Genomic DNA, 20,435 nt, shown 5'->3' on the forward strand with positions numbered 1-20,435 from the left:
ACCGCCATCAATGTTGGCTGTCAGATACAGTAACTGCTCTGCACCCTCACCGATAGCTGCACGTGCGACGACTGCACGGGGGCCAAGTACCTCGCGGGCGTCACGGACGGCGACGGGGGGTTGGGCGCTGCGCCCTTACTCACCGCCATCAATGTTGGCTGTCAGATACAGTAACTGCTCTGCACCCTCACCGATAGCTGCACGTGCGACGACTGCACGGGGGCCAAGTACCTCGCGGGCGTCACGGACGGCGACGGGGGGTTGGGCGCTGCGCCCTTACTCACCGCCATCAATGTTGGCTGTCAGATACAGTAACTGCTCTGCACCCTCACCGATAGCTGCACGTGCGACGACTGCACGGGGGCCAAGTACCTCGCGGGCGTCACGGACGGCGACGGGGGGTTGGGCGCTGCGCCCTTACTCACCGCCATCAATGTTGGCTGTCAGATACAGTAACTGCTCTGCACCCTCACCGATAGCTGCACGTGCGACGACTGCACGGGGGCCAAGTACCTCGCGGGCGTCACGGACGGCGACGGGGGGTTGGGCGCTGCGCCCTTACTCACCGCCATCAATGTTGGCTGTCAGATACAGTAACTGCTCTGCACCCTCACCGATAGCTGCACGTGCGACGACTGCACGGGGGCCAAGTACCTCGCGGGCGTCACGGACGGCGACGGGGGGTTGGGCGCTGCGCCCTTACTCACCGCCATCAATGTTGGCTGTCAGATACAGTAACTGCTCTGCACCCTCACCGATAGCTGCACGTGCGACGACTGCACGGGGGCCAAGTACCTCGCGGGCGTCACGGACGGCGACGGGGGGTTGGGCGCTGCGCCCTTACTCACCGCCATCAACGTTGGCTGTCAGATACAGTAACTGCTCTGCACCCTCACCGATAGCTGCACGTGCGACGACTGCACGGGGGCCAAGTACCTCGCGGGCGTCACGGACGGCGACGGGGGGTTGGGCGCTGCGCCCTTACTCAGACTTACAAACCCTTAAATATTTATTTTATCCTGTTTTATAGTATTCGATGTTTTAGCGGAAACAGAAATACTTCATCCGTGAAAATTTTAACTGTCACGGTTCACGAGATATACAGCCTGGTGACAGACGGACGGACAGCGGGGTCTTAGTAATAGGGTCCCGTTTTACCCTTTGGGTACAGAACCCTAGAAACGTAGTTATTGGCTCTCATTTTAATACTATAACCAGTAAATCTTAATGAAATTTTGAGATATATTATAGGAGCTATTTTTGTCTTTGGTTTTCCGAATTTCCGTTAAAATGGTCAGGAGGTTGATTTCGTAAAACCTGCATCAATCATTATTACAATCTCAATTGTTCTGATTGGCTGAATTTGTGCGATTCATGTTGCAACAATGCATTGTAGCCAATAGTGAGCGAACGTCGACCAATCAGAGATGATTGCGGTAGAATGACAGCTACAATGTCACGATCGTAATCACCTCTGATTGGTTGTTGCTCGCTCATTATTGGCTACAATGTATTGTTGGAACAAGAATCGCACAAATTCAGCCAATCACAACAATTGAGATTGTAATAATGATTGATGCAGGTTTTACGAAATCGACCCGCCGAGGTGAATGCGATCGTGACATATTGTAGCTGTCATTCTACCGCAATCGAGCAGCTGACATACTAAGTATGATGACATACATAGGGTTGCCAGGTCTCTAAACCGAAAAGCCGAACTGGCTAGTCAGTTTAGCCGGACATTTGGGTAAAAAGGCCGGACAACCGAATTTTTTTGTCAAAATAGGTACTAAATTACACTTTTTGATAGTCGGTTGTTGCATTTGTAAGATGGTACGGAACCCTAAAAATGGTCAAATTTAAAAAGCCTAACAAAATCCGGACAGGCCGGACACTAAAAGCCTGGCCGTGTCCGGCTTTATCCGGACGTCTGGCAACCCTACCCTATGTCTGTATGATACAGACATAAGAGATGTAGTATATAATTATAGGTTTAAGGTAGGTACCTAAACAACTATTTTTGACACACATTTCTAAGATATTGTAGGTACTTTAAAAAAACTGATTCTAAACATTTCTAAGGCCTAAGTATGTAAGCATAACCAACAGTTAACCTACCTACAATACGCAGCCGAAAGTAATGTACATCGGCCTTTAGAATGACCTTTCGCCTTTGTAGAGCGTTGTCTCTGTCACTCATACCTATTTGACATTTTGTCGGTCTCAACGACAGAGACAGTGCTCTACAAATCTGCTATCTCCTTCTAAACGTCGATGTATACATTACTACTTAATTGTATAATAATAATAACCTAACCTATCATCAATCAATATATATATATATATATTATTACTTATAATAAAACTGTAACAGGTAAATTCTGTACATTGAAGATATTTTGAAAATTTTTTTTCGAGGGCACTCTATAATCGATACTGAACCCAAAACTGTAATTTTTTTCATTTTTGTCTGTCTGTCTGTCTGTCTGTCTGTCTGTCTGTATCACGGCCGCGCATCACGCTGAAACTACTGAATGGATTCCAATGAAACTTGGTACAATTTGAGGTCATACTGTGAGGAAGAATATAGGATACTTTTTATCCCGAAATTCAGCATGGTTCCCATAGGAGAGGGGATGAAAGTTAAAATGTATACTGAGTTGTAATTCATTAACGCGTAGTCCGATTTCATTCATTCTTTTTTTGTTAGAAAGGGAATATTTTAAAGATTGTTCCGTAAATATTTCAAGGTCATCGGTTTTTAACCGACTGTCAAAAAGGAGGTGGTTCTTTTTTCTACATCGATTTTTTCGAGGTTTCTGGACCGATTTGCAAATATTTTTTTTAAATCAACAAAAAAGCTTTCGTGGTGGTCACATAAAAAATTCTGGATTCAACTCCTTAATCCTGATGCTGCAGGGTTAATGCCCGCCTGAGTTATCAAGATTCAGGAAGTGTTCATAGTGAATTCATATTGTAGGTACCAAGCAACGACTTTATTCTCAGACTTCAAGTCCCAACTCCTCAACCCTGATGATGTACAGTACAGCACTCCTAAACTATAATGTTTCAGTAACTGCGGATGATGCAAAATTAATTTAGGTACCAAGCATAGGCTACATCATTGAACTTCGGATCCTAACTCCTCAATCCTGATGCTGAAAGTACTAAAGTCCTAAATCGTGGGTATTTTAGAATTCATAATATTCAAGGGTAGTCGTAATTTTTTTTTAAATTTTTTTTGAAAGAATATTAACCAAGTTAATTGCCGACTAATATTCCCCTTTCCCCTCCAACTAAGCGTAAAGCTTGTGCTCGGAGTAAGTACGACAATAGTGCAACGGGTGGGATCCGAACCGGCCGCCTTTCGGTTTTCAGTTCGCTCCTTTAACCGTTGAACTATCGAGGCTATGCGTTGCGTAAGTAGGCCACTCGGAGGCAATGGCGCGTCGTAGGCAGGGCATTGACCCGAGTTTTGCACGCTATACATTGCTGGTTTGAAAAGTACTAAATCACTAAAACTACAAAATGAGGTTATTGGTATTGGATTGTGCTTAGGTATTATAACGATAACACTAAGTTTCTGCTAGCGTTTTGAGTCTGACAAGCTCCGTCGTCCCTTCATTAAGCTTCACCTAATCGGCTTTCTTTTCGCGACGGAGGTCGCCAGCTCACTTCGCTCACCACCTCCCCCTTTTCTCTCATTGTTTTAATTTATTTAAAACTAGCGACCCGCCCCGGCTTCGCATGGGTGCAATGTAGATACTAATAACTAATGTGGTGTCATTGAGGTGTTATTGCCTCGGAAACTCTCAAATGAGAGGATTTTTTTTCGACCTAATTCAAATGATTAGAATTTCTCTAGGGTTCTCTAATTTTTTGAGAATCAAACTATAGCTATAAATCTTTCTCTTGAATCACTCTATCTATTGGTGAAAACCGCATTAAAATCCGTTGCGTAGTTTAAAAGATCTACGCGTTCATACATACAGACAGCGGGAAGCGACTTTATTTTATACTAATGTAGAGATTAGATAAAATATTACTCGTATGTATTTAGAACTAAGTAAGTCATGGTAGAGAAGCCTAGAAATTATATTTTAAGACTGATGGGAATGTAAAACTGAAAATTCGTGTAGATTTAAGGTTCGAAATGGAAAGATAAGTAAGATTACTTAATTAGGGTAATATTTGTCTCATTATAATATTTTCAAAACTAGTCGTTTAAATTAAGTAGGTAGGTGAACTTAATTAAGTAGTGTTCCTATAATTTATTATCATAGTCTGTAGCCATCTAAGTAACTATTTTATTGAGTTCTATATATTATACTTACCAAAAACTATCAGTACCTCAAAATAATAAAACAATTTCATTTTTTTAATTTTTTCTTCATTTTTTCACTTAGCTAATTCATATATATTGTATGTAGGCAACAGCGTGTAGGTCATAGAGGCATAAATGCACTGCTTACCCCAGTTGTAATAGCTCAATGGAAATTTTACATTATGACCTGCCAGTAAACAGTAGGGCGATTATCTAAAACCTGCATCAATCATTATTACAATCTCAATTGTTCTGATTGGCTGAATTTGTGCGATTCTTGTTGCAACAATGCATTGTGGCCAATAGTGAGCGAGCATTAACCAATGAGAGATGATTGCGATCGTGACATTGTAGCTGTCAAACAACCGCGGTAGGGCCACAGGTTCCTACCTAACTAATGCCTAACCTGGCTTCAAACCCTGTAATAATGTAACCCTTAATGTAGGTACTCCTCTTTTTATTACAACTAGCTGAGTCCTGCGACTTCGTACGCGTGAATTTAGGTTTTTAAAAATCCCGTGGGAACTCTTTGATTTTCCGGGATAAAAAGTAGCCTATGTCCTTCCCCGGGATACAAGATATATCTGTACCAAATTTCGTCAAAATCGGTTGAACGGTTGAGCCGTGAAAAGCTAGCAGACAGACAGACAGACAGACACACTTTCGCATTTATAATATTAGTATGGATAATAATATTTTAATCACTTTTTTTATTTAAATAGATGATTGCATAAATAGCGCTGTTAAATCAAATTATATTGGCGCCATAGTTGGTTGGCGCCACTTTTGAACTGAACAACTGTCATTTTGCAACTGACATAGGTGGCATAGACAAAATTTAGTTTTTTAACGTCTTGGATTCTGGCAATAGTTTAACCCGTAAAATTATATGCACGTTTTGTTGCATATTATATTAAACAATACGTTTGTTTTTTATTTATCTAGCTGTACATATATGAATAATAATTATAGTTTAGCAATTATTAACTTTTCTTACTTAGGTAAGTGTTTTATACTGTCTACGATTAATATCAAGCCAAAAAGTGCTTTTTCTAATAGTTCCTATGAGTTTCTTTCAATCGAATAATTTAAATCATATTGTAATATTTGTTATTGTAATATAAAAGTGACTCGCTATTATACAGCTAAAGATCATTTCAATATCAACTGATAAAATCATTACAATCATTCTTATTTCGCTAATACAATATCTTATGTTGTGCAAAATATTTTGTAGCAAGAAAAACCTTTTGAAAAGTAAGATTATGTTATCCAGAGAAAAATTAGTGTATAAAACAAGTAGGCACTTCCTACCTATTTAATATATTTATCTACACCCATGCTTTAAATCCTCTGTAAAAGATTCTGAAACAGTTAGCTTATTGCCAACATTAAAACACCCAATTATCTTAATAACCATTAAAGCATCCAAACGAGTGTTATAATGTTGTACTGAATTTCATTATAACACTCCTGTGAAAAAGAGACAGCGCTATACTGCTGGCATAACGAGACTGATTTATGAATCAGAATGTTTTAGAATCTTTTATAGAGGATTCATAATATTATGGGTGTAGATAAAGTCTTGTATGCAACTGTTGATAATTAGGTATTAAAACAATCAAGTCATCGTCATATTATCGTTTTTTAATGCCCCTCTTTATATAACAGTTGCATAAATAACTATAAATTTACATTGTGTTGTGTGTTTATATAATTAATTGTCTTACTACATAGGTAATTTATGTGTTGTAGTAACTCCAGGCCTCTGTTAGCCAAATACTTGATACTTTTAATTAAGGACTGATTTGGACTTAGGACGTCATTAATATTATTTTTATTACCATATAATTTTTGTCATTTTGTCCTTACAACAAAATGTCAAAAACTATACTCTATCTGAGGAAATAAGTTAGTAAAACGCACTCTCTCTGTTACGTAATCCCATACAAATGATAGAGACAAAAATCTCAGTGGGCGCTGACCATTGTGAGTCACCAACCAATCACAAATGAAACTATATTTTGTAATTGAATTTCGAATGTTTTTAAAAACATTTTTGTGATTGGTTGAGGACTCAAAATGGTTAGTCATAACTCATAAGTGTTTTAGAATCAGATATTATTTAAGCTAGGTCTTTAAGTGCGTACCTAATATATTATGCTCGACGTTTTTATGTTCACTCAAGCAAATGTAAATGCGTGAATGCAATTTGTATGTTCGATGTTATTATGGTAGTCAATGTTAGTTACTAATAATTCTTTTGTACACAAAACTTTGAACTGAATAAAACTGTAATAGTACATTATGGTACAAGAGTGTAATGTTGGTGATTATCGCTGAGGCGTAATTGAAACCCGAGCCGTTAGATGAGCGTCTTAAGATAGCCGAGGACGGTAATCATCAATATACACGTGTATCATACGAAGTTTTTCAACACACTTGTGAAGAAAATAAAACTAAAAAATAATTTTGCACTATTTAACACGATCTTTTTTGTATCGAAACTTTTTAAAGAACAAAGCATCTCAACTAATAAAATAAATAAATAAAACTCTACAACTCACTTGTGAATAATAGCAATGAAAAAGTCACAGTTTGATAATAGGTGTCATTATGTGCCTAATTGCGGTGAAATTAGAGCCACTTTATGAGCAAGTGTGTTGGAAAAGTGTTTTTTTAAACTGTCCTTTCCAGTGAAATTTTTGAAAATAATGGCACTATTTATTTATTTTATTTATTTATTTTTATTTCATTGTAAACAATATACACTTACAGCCTAAACCAAAACTATATCCTATCCGCGGAAAGAAGTTACGTACGTACGATACCGTACGATTACGTAACTTTTACGTAATCCCATACAAATGATAGAGGCAACAATCGCAGTGGGTGCTAACCATTTTGAGTTTTCAACCAATCACAAACGAAACTGTTTTATTATTGAATTTCGAAACTTAAAAAAAAATCGAAATGAATTTCGAATGGTTTTTAGGGTTCCGTACCTCAAAAGGAAAAACGGAACCCTTATAGGATCACTTTGTTGTCTGTCTGTCTGTCTGTCTGTCTGTCTGTCCGTCTGTCTGTCAAGAAACCTACAGGGTACTTCCCCTTGACCTAGAATCATGAAATTTGGCAGGTAGGTAGATCTTATAGCTGACATTTGGGGAAAAATCTGAAAACCGTGAATTTAGGGTTAGATTACACAAAAAAAAATTAAATTGTGGTCATGAACTAATAATTAAAGGGTTCCGTTTTTCCTTTTCAGGTACGGAACCCTAAAAAGGGTCGATGTACATTACTTTCTGCCACGTACTGTACCTACTTAAAATATTTTAATGTTATCCATACTATGCTTAAGTTTTGTGTAAACAAAAATTGGTGTCAATCATTAATAATCATTTGTGTTGTAATAAATATTTGTGTTGTAATAAATATTTGTGTTGTAATAAATATTTGTGTTGTAATAAATATTTGTGCGGTAATAAATATTTCTGCTGTAATAAATATTTGTGCTGTAATAAATATTTGTGTTGTAAAAACATTATGTCGTTTCGTTTATAAAATAAAACCGGCCAAGTGCGAGTCAGAGTCGCGCACTGAGGGTTCCGTACTACAATCGCATTTTATCGACATTTTGCACGATAAATCAAAAACTACTGGCTAGATCTCGTTCAAACCAATTTTCGGTGGAAGTTTGCATGGTAATGTACCTCATATATTTTTTTTAGTTTTATCATTCTCTTATTTTAGAAGTTACAGGGGGGGACACACATTTTACCACTTTGGAAGTGTCTCTCGCGTAAACTATTCAGTTTAGAAAAAAATGATATAAGAAACCTCAATATAATTTTTGAAGACCTATCCATAGATACCCCACACGTATGGGTTTGATGAAAAAAATATTTGAGTTTCAGTTCTAAGTATGGAGACCCCCAAAATTTATTGTTTTTTCTATTTTTGTGTGAAAATCTTAATGCAGTTCACAAGATACATCTACTTACCAAGTTTCAACAGTATAGTTCTTATAGTTTCGGAAAAAAGTGGCTGTGACATACGGACGGACAGACAGACAGACAGACAGACAGACATGACGAATCTATAAGGGTTCCGTTTTTTGCCATTTGGCTACGGAACCTAAGCCGATCCACACGTTGGGCGAACAGTGGGACCAACGTTGGGGCCAACGTGTGGAGCCGGGGTTACTCAATCACGCAAAAACCGCTGAACGGATTTAGATGAAATTTGGAATGGAGATTAACACATAGGCTACTTTTTATCCCGGAAAATCAAAGAGTTTCCACGGGATTTTTAAAAACCTAATTCCAGGCGGACGAAGTCGCGACATCAGCTAGTAAGGGAATATATTGGCACCGATTCCGTTGTCTTTCTCTAAACTAAATTTAGAGTATCTGCACCCTTTTCTTTTTAACAATGCTAAAAAAGGAACGGAACATGACTTTCACATTTAAAGACTCTAAATTTTAGAAATTTAAATAGTAGGTTCGCGACTGCGCGCTTAAATAACGGGTTTTAACTTTTAACAACTAAAAATTAAATTTAAAACTGTCAAACTGTGTCTGTCCTTTTCATTTACATTAGTAAGAAGAGCATGCGAATACTCTAAAATTAGATTGTGCTCAGAATCAGTACCATTGTCCGTGTTTGTGTAAATTAACTCCACATTCACCTTTCTACTACCGCACCGCACGCCACCAAAAGCAATTAGCACCATCACCAGCTGGGTGCCTGGTGAGTAGTGTGCTACTACCCACAGACCACCACCTATAGACGCCTAATGGCCGAACACCCCCGCTCGCCAAGCTTAGGCACACGTCTTATAAGACACAGTTACAGGATGACATATTTTCTATGACCACAGAATAATATACAGTGCGACAAGGCTATCGTGACGCGTGGCTAAAATCGGAACTAACGTAGTCGTCAAGTGTCCAGTGTACTAGTCACTCTACTTACTCTAGTATATAGTAGATAATCTATGGTAGTACCTATGTAAGTTCTTTGCCCCTTTGTTCTTGTTTGAATAGTCCTCAGACCAAGAATCAAGCAGTTAATCTGTGGCAGTATAGTGATCTGTGGTGAACATCATAGAGTATGTAACCACTACTTTTTATAAGACATATATGTTATTGGTCTGTGATAGAAAACAAACCAAAAAAAAAATTGTCGGCTCGCACACAAGTGCATCTTAACTTTTATTATTAAACAATTAACTGAATATAACGCAATAATCGAACAGTGTAGTACTTGTATTACAAGTGAGCAATGAGTGGTCCAAACGGCATGCTGTATGGGGGAGACGAGATTGGTGCGCTGGTCTTCGATCCGGGGCATCATTCGTTGAGGGTTGGATATGCCCAGGAGGACACCCCAAAAGCTGATATACCAGCGGTAATAGGTATGGGACCGGCTACCCATATACCTGATGCTGAGGAGAAGGTGCCAGATGGCAATGTCACTCAGACTGGTTAGTTTTTTATTTTTATTTCATTACAGTGATGATTGCAGTCTTAGATGGAAGCGGGCTATTAAAACTCCTTATTGGTTTGTACACGGCATCGTACCGGAGCACTAAATCCCTCGGTGGGACGGCATTGCCGGTAAAAGGAGGTGCTTGTCGTTTGTTATAGAGCCCAACGCTACGCGCGTCATGAAAATTGATATTTACTTATAGAAATTGGATGCTTCTTTTATACGTATACTAGCTTATACGTATATTACTAGCCCACGACTTCGTCCGCGTGGACTACGAACGCCCTTATTTCCTACTTAGGGGCAAAATTTTTCAAAAACCATGATACACGTTTTCTATGTTTATAACAATTAGTGTATATGAACAATTTCACAATTCTAACTTCAAAACTGACAAACTTTCATACAAATTTCAGACCCCTGTTTACCCCTTTAAGGGTTGAACTTTGAAAAATCCTTTCGTAGCGGATGCCTACGTCATAATAGCTATCTGCATGCCGAATTTCTGCCCGATCCGACCAGTAGTTTGAGCTGTGCGTCGATAGATCTGTCAGTCAGTCAGTCACCTTTTCCTTTTAAAGATTTACAACAAAACTATGTATATTATGCTAAAATGTCATTTCTTGTTTTCTTTTGCTACAATAGAACAAAACTAGATCCTTAACATACTTTAGGTCTATTCAATTTCAATTTATTTATTAAATCTGACAACAATTGATCCATTATGTGTTAGTAACAATAAATACTTAATAACTATGTTAATACTTAAACACTAAGGAGTTAGTAACAAAATACTTAATCACTATATGTTAGTACTTAATAACTAAAAGGGATTTAGTCCTCTGCACGAGTTTCCCCATCAGAGGACTATCCATTTTGTCCGCTATCATGCGCAGGATCCCGTTGCTGATTCCTCGGACTCTGGACAATAGTGATGCTGTTTTCTTGCGCCAGATGGCATCGAAGCCATCTGTCCGCACCTCAGTCGAATTTTTAATTTAGCATTTTTTGACATTTCCAGTGCTACCAGATTTTTATGAAAAACTAGCTGCCCTGGTGAACTTCGTACCGTCTAACAGTCAATACTTTTTCAGGATATTTTTTTATTTTTTTGTCTCTGCAAGAACCATCCGCGTACTTCAAGAAATATTATGATAAAAGAATTAGTGAAATCGGTTCAGCTGTTCTCGAGATTTGCGATCAGCAACACATTCAGCGATTCATTTTTATAAATGGAGATTTTAATACGATACATATATATATATACGATATATGTATGATCATTTACTACTCACATTTAGCAAAATTAAATGATTTCATTTCATTTCATAAATTTTCAGCCACCAAAAAAGATGAGCTCAGATACTACATAGACGTCACTGAGCTACATGTTCCCAGACCCAACATGGAGGTGCAGACCTACATGAAGGACGGACAGGTGGACAATTGGGACTTATTTGAGAAGATGTTGGATTATTGCTACTCTAAGGTTTCACACAGCACTCATAAGGATGAGATATATAGAGCGCACTCTGACTTAGCTTAGACTTAAGAAAGAGTTAAAATGAGACAGAGCTATATATCTCTCACATCAATCTGTCTCACTTTAACTTAATCTTAAGTCTGAGCAAAGTCAAAGTGCGCTCTATAGATCTCAGCCATACAGTCATGATAGCCTAGTCAAGCTTATTTCACACTACAGGATATAAATTGTACTATAGTCCAGTCCAGTTTTTAAGTAATTAAAATATCACTTGCTTTAACGGTGAAGGAAAACATCGTGAGGAAACCTGCATGCCAGAGAGTTCTCCATAATGTTCTCAAAGGTGTGTGAAGTCTGCCAATCCGCACTTGGCCAGCGTGGTAGACTATGGCCAAAACCCTTCTCACTCTGAAAGGAGACCTGTGCTCTGTAGTGAGCTGGTGAGGGGTTGATCATGATGATGATGATGATAGTCCAGTCAATATTAGTGTTCCCAACATTTATAATTACGGGACCACCACCATCCTCTGTTGATTAAAAAAAAAATTGCAAATCGGGCTAGGTCTGTCTGTCAAGAAACCTACAGGGTACGTTCCGTTGACCTAGAATCATGAAATTTGGCAGGTAGGTAGGTCTTATAGCTGGCATTAGGGGAAAAATCTGAAAACCGTGAATTTGTGACTACGTCACTCAAAAAAAGTTAAATTGTGGTCATGAACTAATCAGTACCCTTATTATAAATTCGAAAGTTTGTTTGTTGGTTTGTCCTTCAAACACGTCGCAGCGGTGCAACAGATTGACGTGATTTTTGCATGGGTATAGATAAAGATCTAGAGAGTGACATAGGCTACTTTTTATCCCGGAAAATCAAAGAGTTTTACTACTGATTTTAATTTCAGGTTATAAGATCGCCATCAGAACACCACCCAGCGTTATTCACAGAAGCTGTGTGGACGACCAGACCAGCTAGAGAGAAGCTGGCAGAACTACTCTTTGAGAAGTACCAGGCACCAGCGTTCTTCCTCGTGAAGAACGCGGTGCTGGCAGCTTTCGCCAACGGCAAGTCCACCGCGCTGGTCGTGGACGCGGGCGCCAGCCAGACCTCCGCTGTACCCGTTATAGATGGGTAAGAACTTAGAACTATTTTATATTGTACTAGACGACGCCCGCGTGGATTTAGGTTTTTAAAAATCCAGTGGGAACTCATCTTTGATTTTCCGGGATAAAAAGTAGCCTATGTCCTTCTCCGGGATGCAAGCTATCGCTGTACCAAGTTTCGTCAAAATCGGTTGAACGGATGGGCTGTGAAAGGCTAGCAGACAGACAGACACACTTTCGCATTTATAATATCTTTGATTTTCCGGGATAAAAAGTAGCCTATGTCCTTCTCCGGGATGCAAGCTATCGCTGTACCAAGTTTCGTCAAAATCAGTTGAACGGATGGGCTGTGAAAGGCTAGCAGACAGACAGACACACTTTCGCATTTATAATATTAGTATGGATATCAATCACTTTGACTTGAGAAAATCCATAATTTTAAGTTTTCATTTCTATCGGCAGTCCTCACTGACAGCCATTTTTTTAAAATTCTAGGTATGCCTTAGTGAGTGCAGCAGTGAGGTCGCCAGTTGGCGGTGACCACTTAGCGGCACAAGCGAAGAACATGCTCAACAACTTGCACATACAGATGCTGCCCATTTACAGTATAGCGGTGAGTTTATCCATCATCTTCTATATAATATACTAGCTGATATCCGCGACTTAGATTTAGTTTTTAAAAATGCCGTGGGTACTCTTTGTTTTTCCGGTATAAAAGTAGCCTATGTCACTCTCCAGGTCTTTATCTATATCCATGCAAAACGTCACGTCGATCCTTTGCGAGTCTCTACCCGCCTTCTACACTCCTGTCCCTGCCGGACTGCTGCGACCGTCGCCATTATTTTAACTTCGTCATATCTCCTAAGATATTATTCTAAATGAAATGATACAAAAAAGCAATTTTGGTCTAAATTAAACACTTGAGATGACGAACAGTTTAATTTTGATAGGGATTAATAGTTAATACTATAATAGTAAAAACACCTTCGAAAGTAAAGCTTTGTTTTAGGTTTTAGACCACATTTCAAAATCATAAAAATGGTTATTGTGAGCCTACCGTAAAAGATAAATATATGCTATCGCGGACTTTTTTTAGAGCTCTTTACGAGGAACAATTCCACAGAACATTATTTTCGTGTAACTTTAACTATTTACGCAGCGCACGCCACGGAAGCTCACACATGAGACGATTTTTTTCACATAATTACAATTTTGGTAGGGATCTCTAATAGTTTTAAAAATAAAATATAGCCTATGTCACTCGGGAATAATGTAGCTTTCTACTGGGGAAAGAATTTTCAAAATCGGTTCAGTAGTTCCAGAGATTACCCCATAAACAAACTTACAAACATTGGCACCGATTCTAAGCACAACCTAATTTTAGAGTATTCGCACCCTCTTCTTACTATTGTAATATGAAAAGGACAGAAGCAGTTTGACATTTCTAAATTGAATTTTTAGATGGTAAAACCCGTGATTTTAGCACGCACTCGCGAACCTACTGTTTAAATGTATGTAATAAAATGTAAATATTAAATGAATGTAATAAAATGTTTGAATTCAGTCACGTTAGTTGCTCTGACGTTATCAAAGCTTTTAAATTAATTAATAATAAGAAAACAAATGATCTGTGGGGCATTTCCGTTAACGTTGTGAAATCATTAATTGATATTGTTGCACCCGAGTTAGCATTAATATTCAATAATTGTGTTGACTGTGGTGAGTTTCCAGACTTAATGAAACATAGTAAAATAATTCCATTATTTAAATCAGGTAGTACTAGTGACCCCACTAACTTCAGACCGATATCTGTACTACCCACTTTTAGTAAAATCTTTGAAAAAATAATTTTAACTCAACTGCTTAATTTTTTCAACATTAATGATTTATTTCACACCAAACAGTTTGGTTTTACACGGGGTCGCTCAACAACCGATGCTGGTGTTGAGTTAATACTAAATATATTTGAAGCCTGGGAGGAATCACGTGATGCGCTTGGCGTTTTATGTGATTTATCCAAGGCTTTCGACTGCGTTGATCATGAAACATTGGTCGCGAAATTGCACCATTATGGAATTAGGGGTGCAGCATTGGAATTGATGAGTTCTTACCTAAATGATAGAATACAAAGGGTAGACGTGAATGGAAAGCGATCTCCCGGATCCGTTGTAAAAATGGGGGTGCCACAAGGTTCCATCTTAGGACCTTTTCTGTTCCTTATTTACATCAATGACCTTCCTTACCTCGCTAAGGACAATTACGGGATAGTCTTGTTTGCTGATGATACATCACTTTTATTTAAAATCAATCGATACTTAACAACTTTTGATGAAGTAAACAATTCTCTCACCAAGTTAGTACAGTGGTTCGAAGCTAATAACCTGCTTCTCAACGGGAAAAAGACAAAGTGTATTAAATTCACTTTACCAAATGTTAAGCAGGTGAAAACCACTGTGCAACTTAATAATGAGGAATTAGATTTAGTGGATACCGCTATTTTTCTTGGAATAACGTTAGATGCAAAACTTCAATGGGGCTCTCATATAAATAACTTATCGAACAGACTTAGTTCTGCCGCATATGCGGTAAAAAAGATTCGCCAGTTGACAGACATAGAAACTGCGAGACTAGTATATTTTAGTTACTTTCACAGCATTATGTCATATGGTATATTATTATGGGGTAATGCTGCTGATATTAATTCTATTTTTGTGCTGCAGAAAAGGGCTGTTCGAGCCATATACAGTATGGGGCCACGAGAGTCGCTGAGAACTAAATTTAGGGAAGTTAAAATTATGACAGTGCATAATCAATATATTTTTGAAAATTTACTGTACGTACATAAAAACATAAATAAATTTAAAAAAAAAAGTGACTGTCATAATATAAATACTAGAAATAAAAATAAACTTGTAATTCCCGCCTCTAGGCTCAGTAAAGTTAGCAATTCATTTGCTCGTAATTCCATACGTTTCTATAATAAGCTTCCAGAAGACATATTGGAGATGTCTCTCAACAAGTTCAAAGTTTTCATAAAACGTAAACTAATTGAAAAATCCTATTACAATGTAAAGGATTATTTAAATGATAAGCAAGCTTGGGAATGAGTTGCTTAACGACTTTGTGATAGTTCTAATAAGTTTCAATGAATTTGTAAAGTGGTGATAATAAAAAGAATACCCGGCTGAGTTTGTTGTGGGCTCTTCTCAGACCTGGGCGCGTTTGGAACCCTCGTAGCTTTAGTTTTAAGTTTGCGTTATAATTATCACCACTATATTATCTTACAAATCTAACACTATACCAGACAATCAATAAGAGTAATTTATTACCTATTTTGAATAAATCATTTGACTTTGACTTTGACTTTGACTAAATTTGTATTGTGCACTAAAATTTAGAGTCTTTAAATGTGAAAGTCTGTTCCGTTCCTTTTTTAGCATTAGTAAAAAGAAAAGGATGCAGATACTCTAAATTTAGTTTAGAGAGAGACTAGAGAATCGGGGCCAATTACCTCTTTATAATATTAGTATAGACTAATGTTGTATAGAGTTTACACTGTATTTCAAAACGGTATACTTTCAGAGTAAAGAGGTGATTCGTGAGCGGGAGCGAGCCAAATATACAGTGAAGACTCTACCCGCTGGACTCACGACCTCGTGGCAACAGTACATGCTGAAGCGACAGTACGAAGACTTCGTGCATTGCGTGGCGCAGGTATATATCCTCATTGACAACTGATACACGTCCACTGCTGGACAGCTGGACATAAGTCTCTTGTAGGGACTTCCACTCTTTGTTTGTTTGTCCAACTAGTTGGGGGATTTTCAACACTGCCTATTCAATGCAAATGGTTATTGGTCAATACCAATAACCATTGGTTACAACCCAATGGTTGTGTTTAGGTACCTAGTATGTAAGTCCCGCAAATTACTACTGCGCTTAGCCGCCATCTTAGTGACGTCAGCACTAGACTGAAGTCTCGAGCTGATGGTATATTTTTATTTCGGCTGACGTCAAAATGACGTCATTTCGATGTTAATGAGACATGGTTCCAGCGCAATAGCAATTTGCGGGACTTATTATAACAATAACACTAAGCTTTGCTAGCATTCTGGTTACACCCTGTATAATTTGTACGGGAGCAGTGTGTATGCTCGACCGTAGCAAAGGGAGCGGTTAGTTGTGCTCGGTAGCGCCAGCTGGGCCGACGGTTGTATCTTGAAACTTCTTAATATAGCCCAGATTGCAGAAAACTCCGTTAGTGCGAGTACTGTCGGCGGTACATATGTTCGGGACTACGTCGTGAAATGTTATCGATTGAACAGCGCCATCTAGTTTCTACTGTGGCAACCGCCACAAATTCATATTATGTTTTGTTATCACTCCAGGTATCAGAGTCGGTGTACGACGAACGCACCGCCGCCACGTTCCCCATGGTGCACCACGAGTTCCCCGGCGGCTACCACCAGGACTTCGGCCCCGAGCGCTTCAAGCTCACCGAGTGCCTGTTCGAGCAGAACCTGGGTGCGCCGCACCTAGGTAACTAGCATATACAACACTCAAAGTTATTGTCTTATATTGGAGTCGTAAACTAGATGGCGCCACTTGCATAATACGACGCGCTCTCACAAGTTAGTATAACGATTGGTTACAAAACTTTCTATCAAAAAGTGGACGACATCATCAGTAAGTACGTACTTTAAATAAGGTACTTCAGAAAAGGAGGACTATTCTCTTCCTTATTTTTGGTCCTTCAACCCGGATTTACTTTTTTACGTGTAGAATCTCAGTCACACTTAAATGAATGTAGTATATGCGATATTATGTCTGTGTCATATTATGGCACAATGTCTTATGCCATACTAGAAGATGCCCACGACTTCATCCGCGTGGATTTAGGTTTTTTCAAATCCCGTGGAAACTCTTTGATTTGCCGGGTTAAAAAGTAGCTTATGTCCTTCCCCGGGATGTAAGCTACCTCTGTACCAAATTTCATCAAAATCGGTTAAGCCGTTGGGGTGTGAAAAGCTAGCAGCCAGACAGACAGACACACTTTCGAATTTATAATATTAGTATGCATATGGATTATGGCACAGTGTCATGTAGTACAACTATATGACAATGGATTCAAGCTCACCGAATGCCTGTACGAGCAAAACCTGGACGCGCCACACTTAAGTAAGAGCTTTAGTGTTCAAGTCTCAAACTAGATGACACCACATGTATAATACCTCGCACTTGCAGGTTGCACTCGTTACGTAGGTTAGTGTAACTCTTGGAATAAAATTTTTAGAGCCTCCATAGCTCAACTGTTAAGGGAGCGCACTGAAAACCAAAAGGTCGCCGGTTTAAAACCCACCCGTTGCATTATTGTCGTACAGCTAGCACAAGCTTTACGCTTAATTGGAAGGGAAAGGGGAATATTAATCAGCAACTTGGCTAATATTCTTTATAAAAAACAAAAAAAACTTAATCAGCTTTTTGGTCCTTCGAACCGGATTTTTGATTTGTTTTTCTTTTTCAGTATGCGCAGCAGCGTCCGCCTGCGACGCAGACGCTAGAGCAGCGTTATGGGGCGCCGTGGTGGCGTGCGGGGGTGGGGCCTGCGTCACGGGGTGGATGGAGCGCCTGAGCAAAGAGCTGAGCAGTCGTGCGCCTTCCGCCCACAGGCTGAAGACTAGCGCGCCGCCCGCGCACCATGAGAGGCGGTTCGCTGCTTGGATCGGTGAGTTGTACAAATTTGACGCTAGATGGCGCTGTATGGAGTTACCTCACGTGTATGCCTAACTATCTTATGCCCGCGTGGATTTAGCTGTGCGTTGATAGATCTGTCAGTCAGTCAATCAGTCACCTTTTCCTTTTTTATATTTAGATCACTGAGAAATAATTTATTTTTAATGGAGTCAAATACCGTATTGTATAATTGTTGTTCCAGGCGGATCTATACTAGCATCGATCGGGTCCTTCCAGCAGATGTGGATCTCTTCGCAGGAGTACGACGAAGGCGGAAAGGGACAGCTGGAGAGGAAGTGCCCTTAGAACTAATATGTCTGGTGGGAGGCTTCGGCCGTGGCTAGTTACCACCCTATCGACAAAGCCGTGTCGCCAAGCGATTCAAGCCCGGTATCCACCTAAGCGGAGAGGAGATGCCTTCAATCGACCAATCAGCTGGTCGATTCTGTATAAGGCTGCCTGTCCACTGGTGCGGAGCGGAGCGGAGAAGTGTATAGTTAACCAATCAGAGTTATGTCAGACGACGAAAAAAAATTATCACGTTATTTACCGACAATCTGATTGGTTTGCTCAACACATCTCCGCTTCGCTTCGCACCAGTGGACAGGCAGCCTAAAACCTGCATCAATCATTATTACAATTTCAATCTCTTAGAATATTCAAACAAGAACAAAGGAAACACTTGACAGCAACGTTAGTTCCGATTTTCGCCACACGCCAAGGCAGCCTTGTCGCAATGTAGATGACGTGAAAAAAAAAATTACGTCATTCTTCAACAATCGGATTGGCTTACTGTACACCTCTCCTCTCCGCTCCGCTTGGGTGGATACCGGGCCTTAGCGTTACGATGCCGCGTAAAAACCGATCAGGGTATGGGTTTAATGAAACTTCCATACCCCTTCCAAGTTAGCCCGCTTCCATCTTAGACTGTATCATCACTTACCACCAGGTGAGATTGCAGTCAAGGGCTAACTTGTATCGGAAAAAAAAGAATAATTAATAGTATCTAAGATTTATTTGTAATTTAATCATTAAGAATAAAATGACTCTGACTTTTATATTGTCTTTATTTTCTTACTGAAGCTGTGATAGCCTAGTGGTTAGGACGTCCGCCTTCTAATCGGAGGTCGGGGGTTCGATCCCGGGCACGCACCTCTAACTTTTCGGAGTTATGTGCGTTTTAATTAATTAAATGTCACTTGCTTTAACGGTGAAGGAAAACATCGTGAGGAAACCTGCATGCCTGAGAGTTCTCCGTAATGTTCTCAAAGATGTGTGAAGTCTACCAATCCGCACATGGCCAGCGTGGTAGACTATGGCCAAAACCCTTCTCTCACTCTGAGAGGAGAACCGTGCTCTGTACTGAGCCGGTGATGGGATGATCATGATGATGATGATTTTCTTACTAGCTGATGCCTGCGACTTCGTGTGGATTTAGGTTATTAAAATCTCGTCGGGACTTTTTGATTTTCTAGGATAGAAAGTATCCTCTGTCCATTCCCAGGATACAAGCTATCCTGAACAAATAGTATTTTCAACTTTCAAAGTAAGATAACTATATCAAGTGGGGTATCATATGAAAGGTCTTCACCTGTACATTCTAAAACAGATTTTTATTTATTTTTATGCATCATAGTTTTTGAATAATCGTGCAAAATGTTTAACAATACGACTGTAGTACGGAACCTTAAGTGCGCGAGTTAAACAGACAGTTTTTTAGGGTTCCGTACCTCAAAAGGAAAAACGGAACCCTTATAGGATCACTTTGTTGTCTGTCTGTCTGTCTGTCTGTCAAGCAACCTACAGGGTACTTCCCGTTGACCTATAATCATGAAATTTGGTAGAAAGGTGGGTCTTAAGCAGATATTCAGGGAAAAATCTGAAAAACGTGAATTTGTGGTTATATCACACAAAAAAAAATTAAATTGTGGTCATGAACTAATAATTAGTGTTTTAAATTTTCGAAGTAAGATAACTATATCAAGTGGGGTATCATATGAAAGGGCTTCACCTGTACATTCTAAAACAGATTTTTATTTATTTTCATGCATCATAGTTTTTGCATTATCGTGTAAAATGTCGAAAAAATACGACTGCAGTACGGAACCCTCATTGCGCGAGCCTGACTCGCACTTGGCCGATTTTTGTTTGCCAAAATGTATATGTACGTGAGTATTTAGCAAACAACGTGAAGTGAGGTTATGTTGACTCAAGTATTGTAAATAAATAATTGATTCGTTTTGTTGTTTTTGAAGTTATTGTGCAATGGTGTGTTGCAGTATACGAGGCTACAATAGCCGAAGC

The 20,435-nt window shown here is 39.2% G+C and overlaps 1 protein-coding gene across 1 annotated transcript; it reads left to right on the forward strand.

The window, feature by feature from the left end:
• Positions 1-9,485: 9,485 nt before the first annotated feature.
• Positions 9,486-19,189, forward strand: Bap55 (Brahma associated protein 55kD). Its single transcript, XM_034982675.2, has 8 exons — positions 9,486-9,812; positions 11,158-11,306; positions 12,200-12,426; positions 12,894-13,011; positions 15,981-16,112; positions 16,787-16,937; positions 17,923-18,123; positions 18,334-19,189. The coding sequence occupies exons 1-8, from the start codon at positions 9,611-9,613 to the stop codon at positions 18,435-18,437; spliced, it is 1,284 nt and encodes a 427-aa protein (XP_034838566.1). The 5' UTR covers positions 9,486-9,610; the 3' UTR covers positions 18,438-19,189.
• Positions 19,190-20,435: the final 1,246 nt, after the last annotated feature.

Source organism: Maniola hyperantus, chromosome 27 (assembly GCF_902806685.2).
Source record: "Maniola hyperantus chromosome 27, iAphHyp1.2, whole genome shotgun sequence".
NCBI lineage: Eukaryota > Metazoa > Arthropoda > Insecta > Lepidoptera > Nymphalidae > Maniola > Maniola hyperantus.

What these genes read in the sequence shown, in the direction of transcription:
- Bap55 (XM_034982675.2), top strand. Translation starts at nt 9,611, where the DNA reads ATGAGTGGTCCAAACGGCATGCTGTATGGGGGAGACGAGATTGGTGCG. An exon ending in TCGTGCATTGCGTGGCGCAG is followed by an intron (nt 16,113 to 16,786) that starts GTATATATCCTC and finishes TTATCACTCCAG; the next exon opens with GTATCAGAGTCGGTGTACGA. An exon ending in GCGGTTCGCTGCTTGGATCG is followed by an intron (nt 18,124 to 18,333) that starts GTGAGTTGTACA and finishes TTGTTGTTCCAG; the next exon opens with GCGGATCTATACTAGCATCG.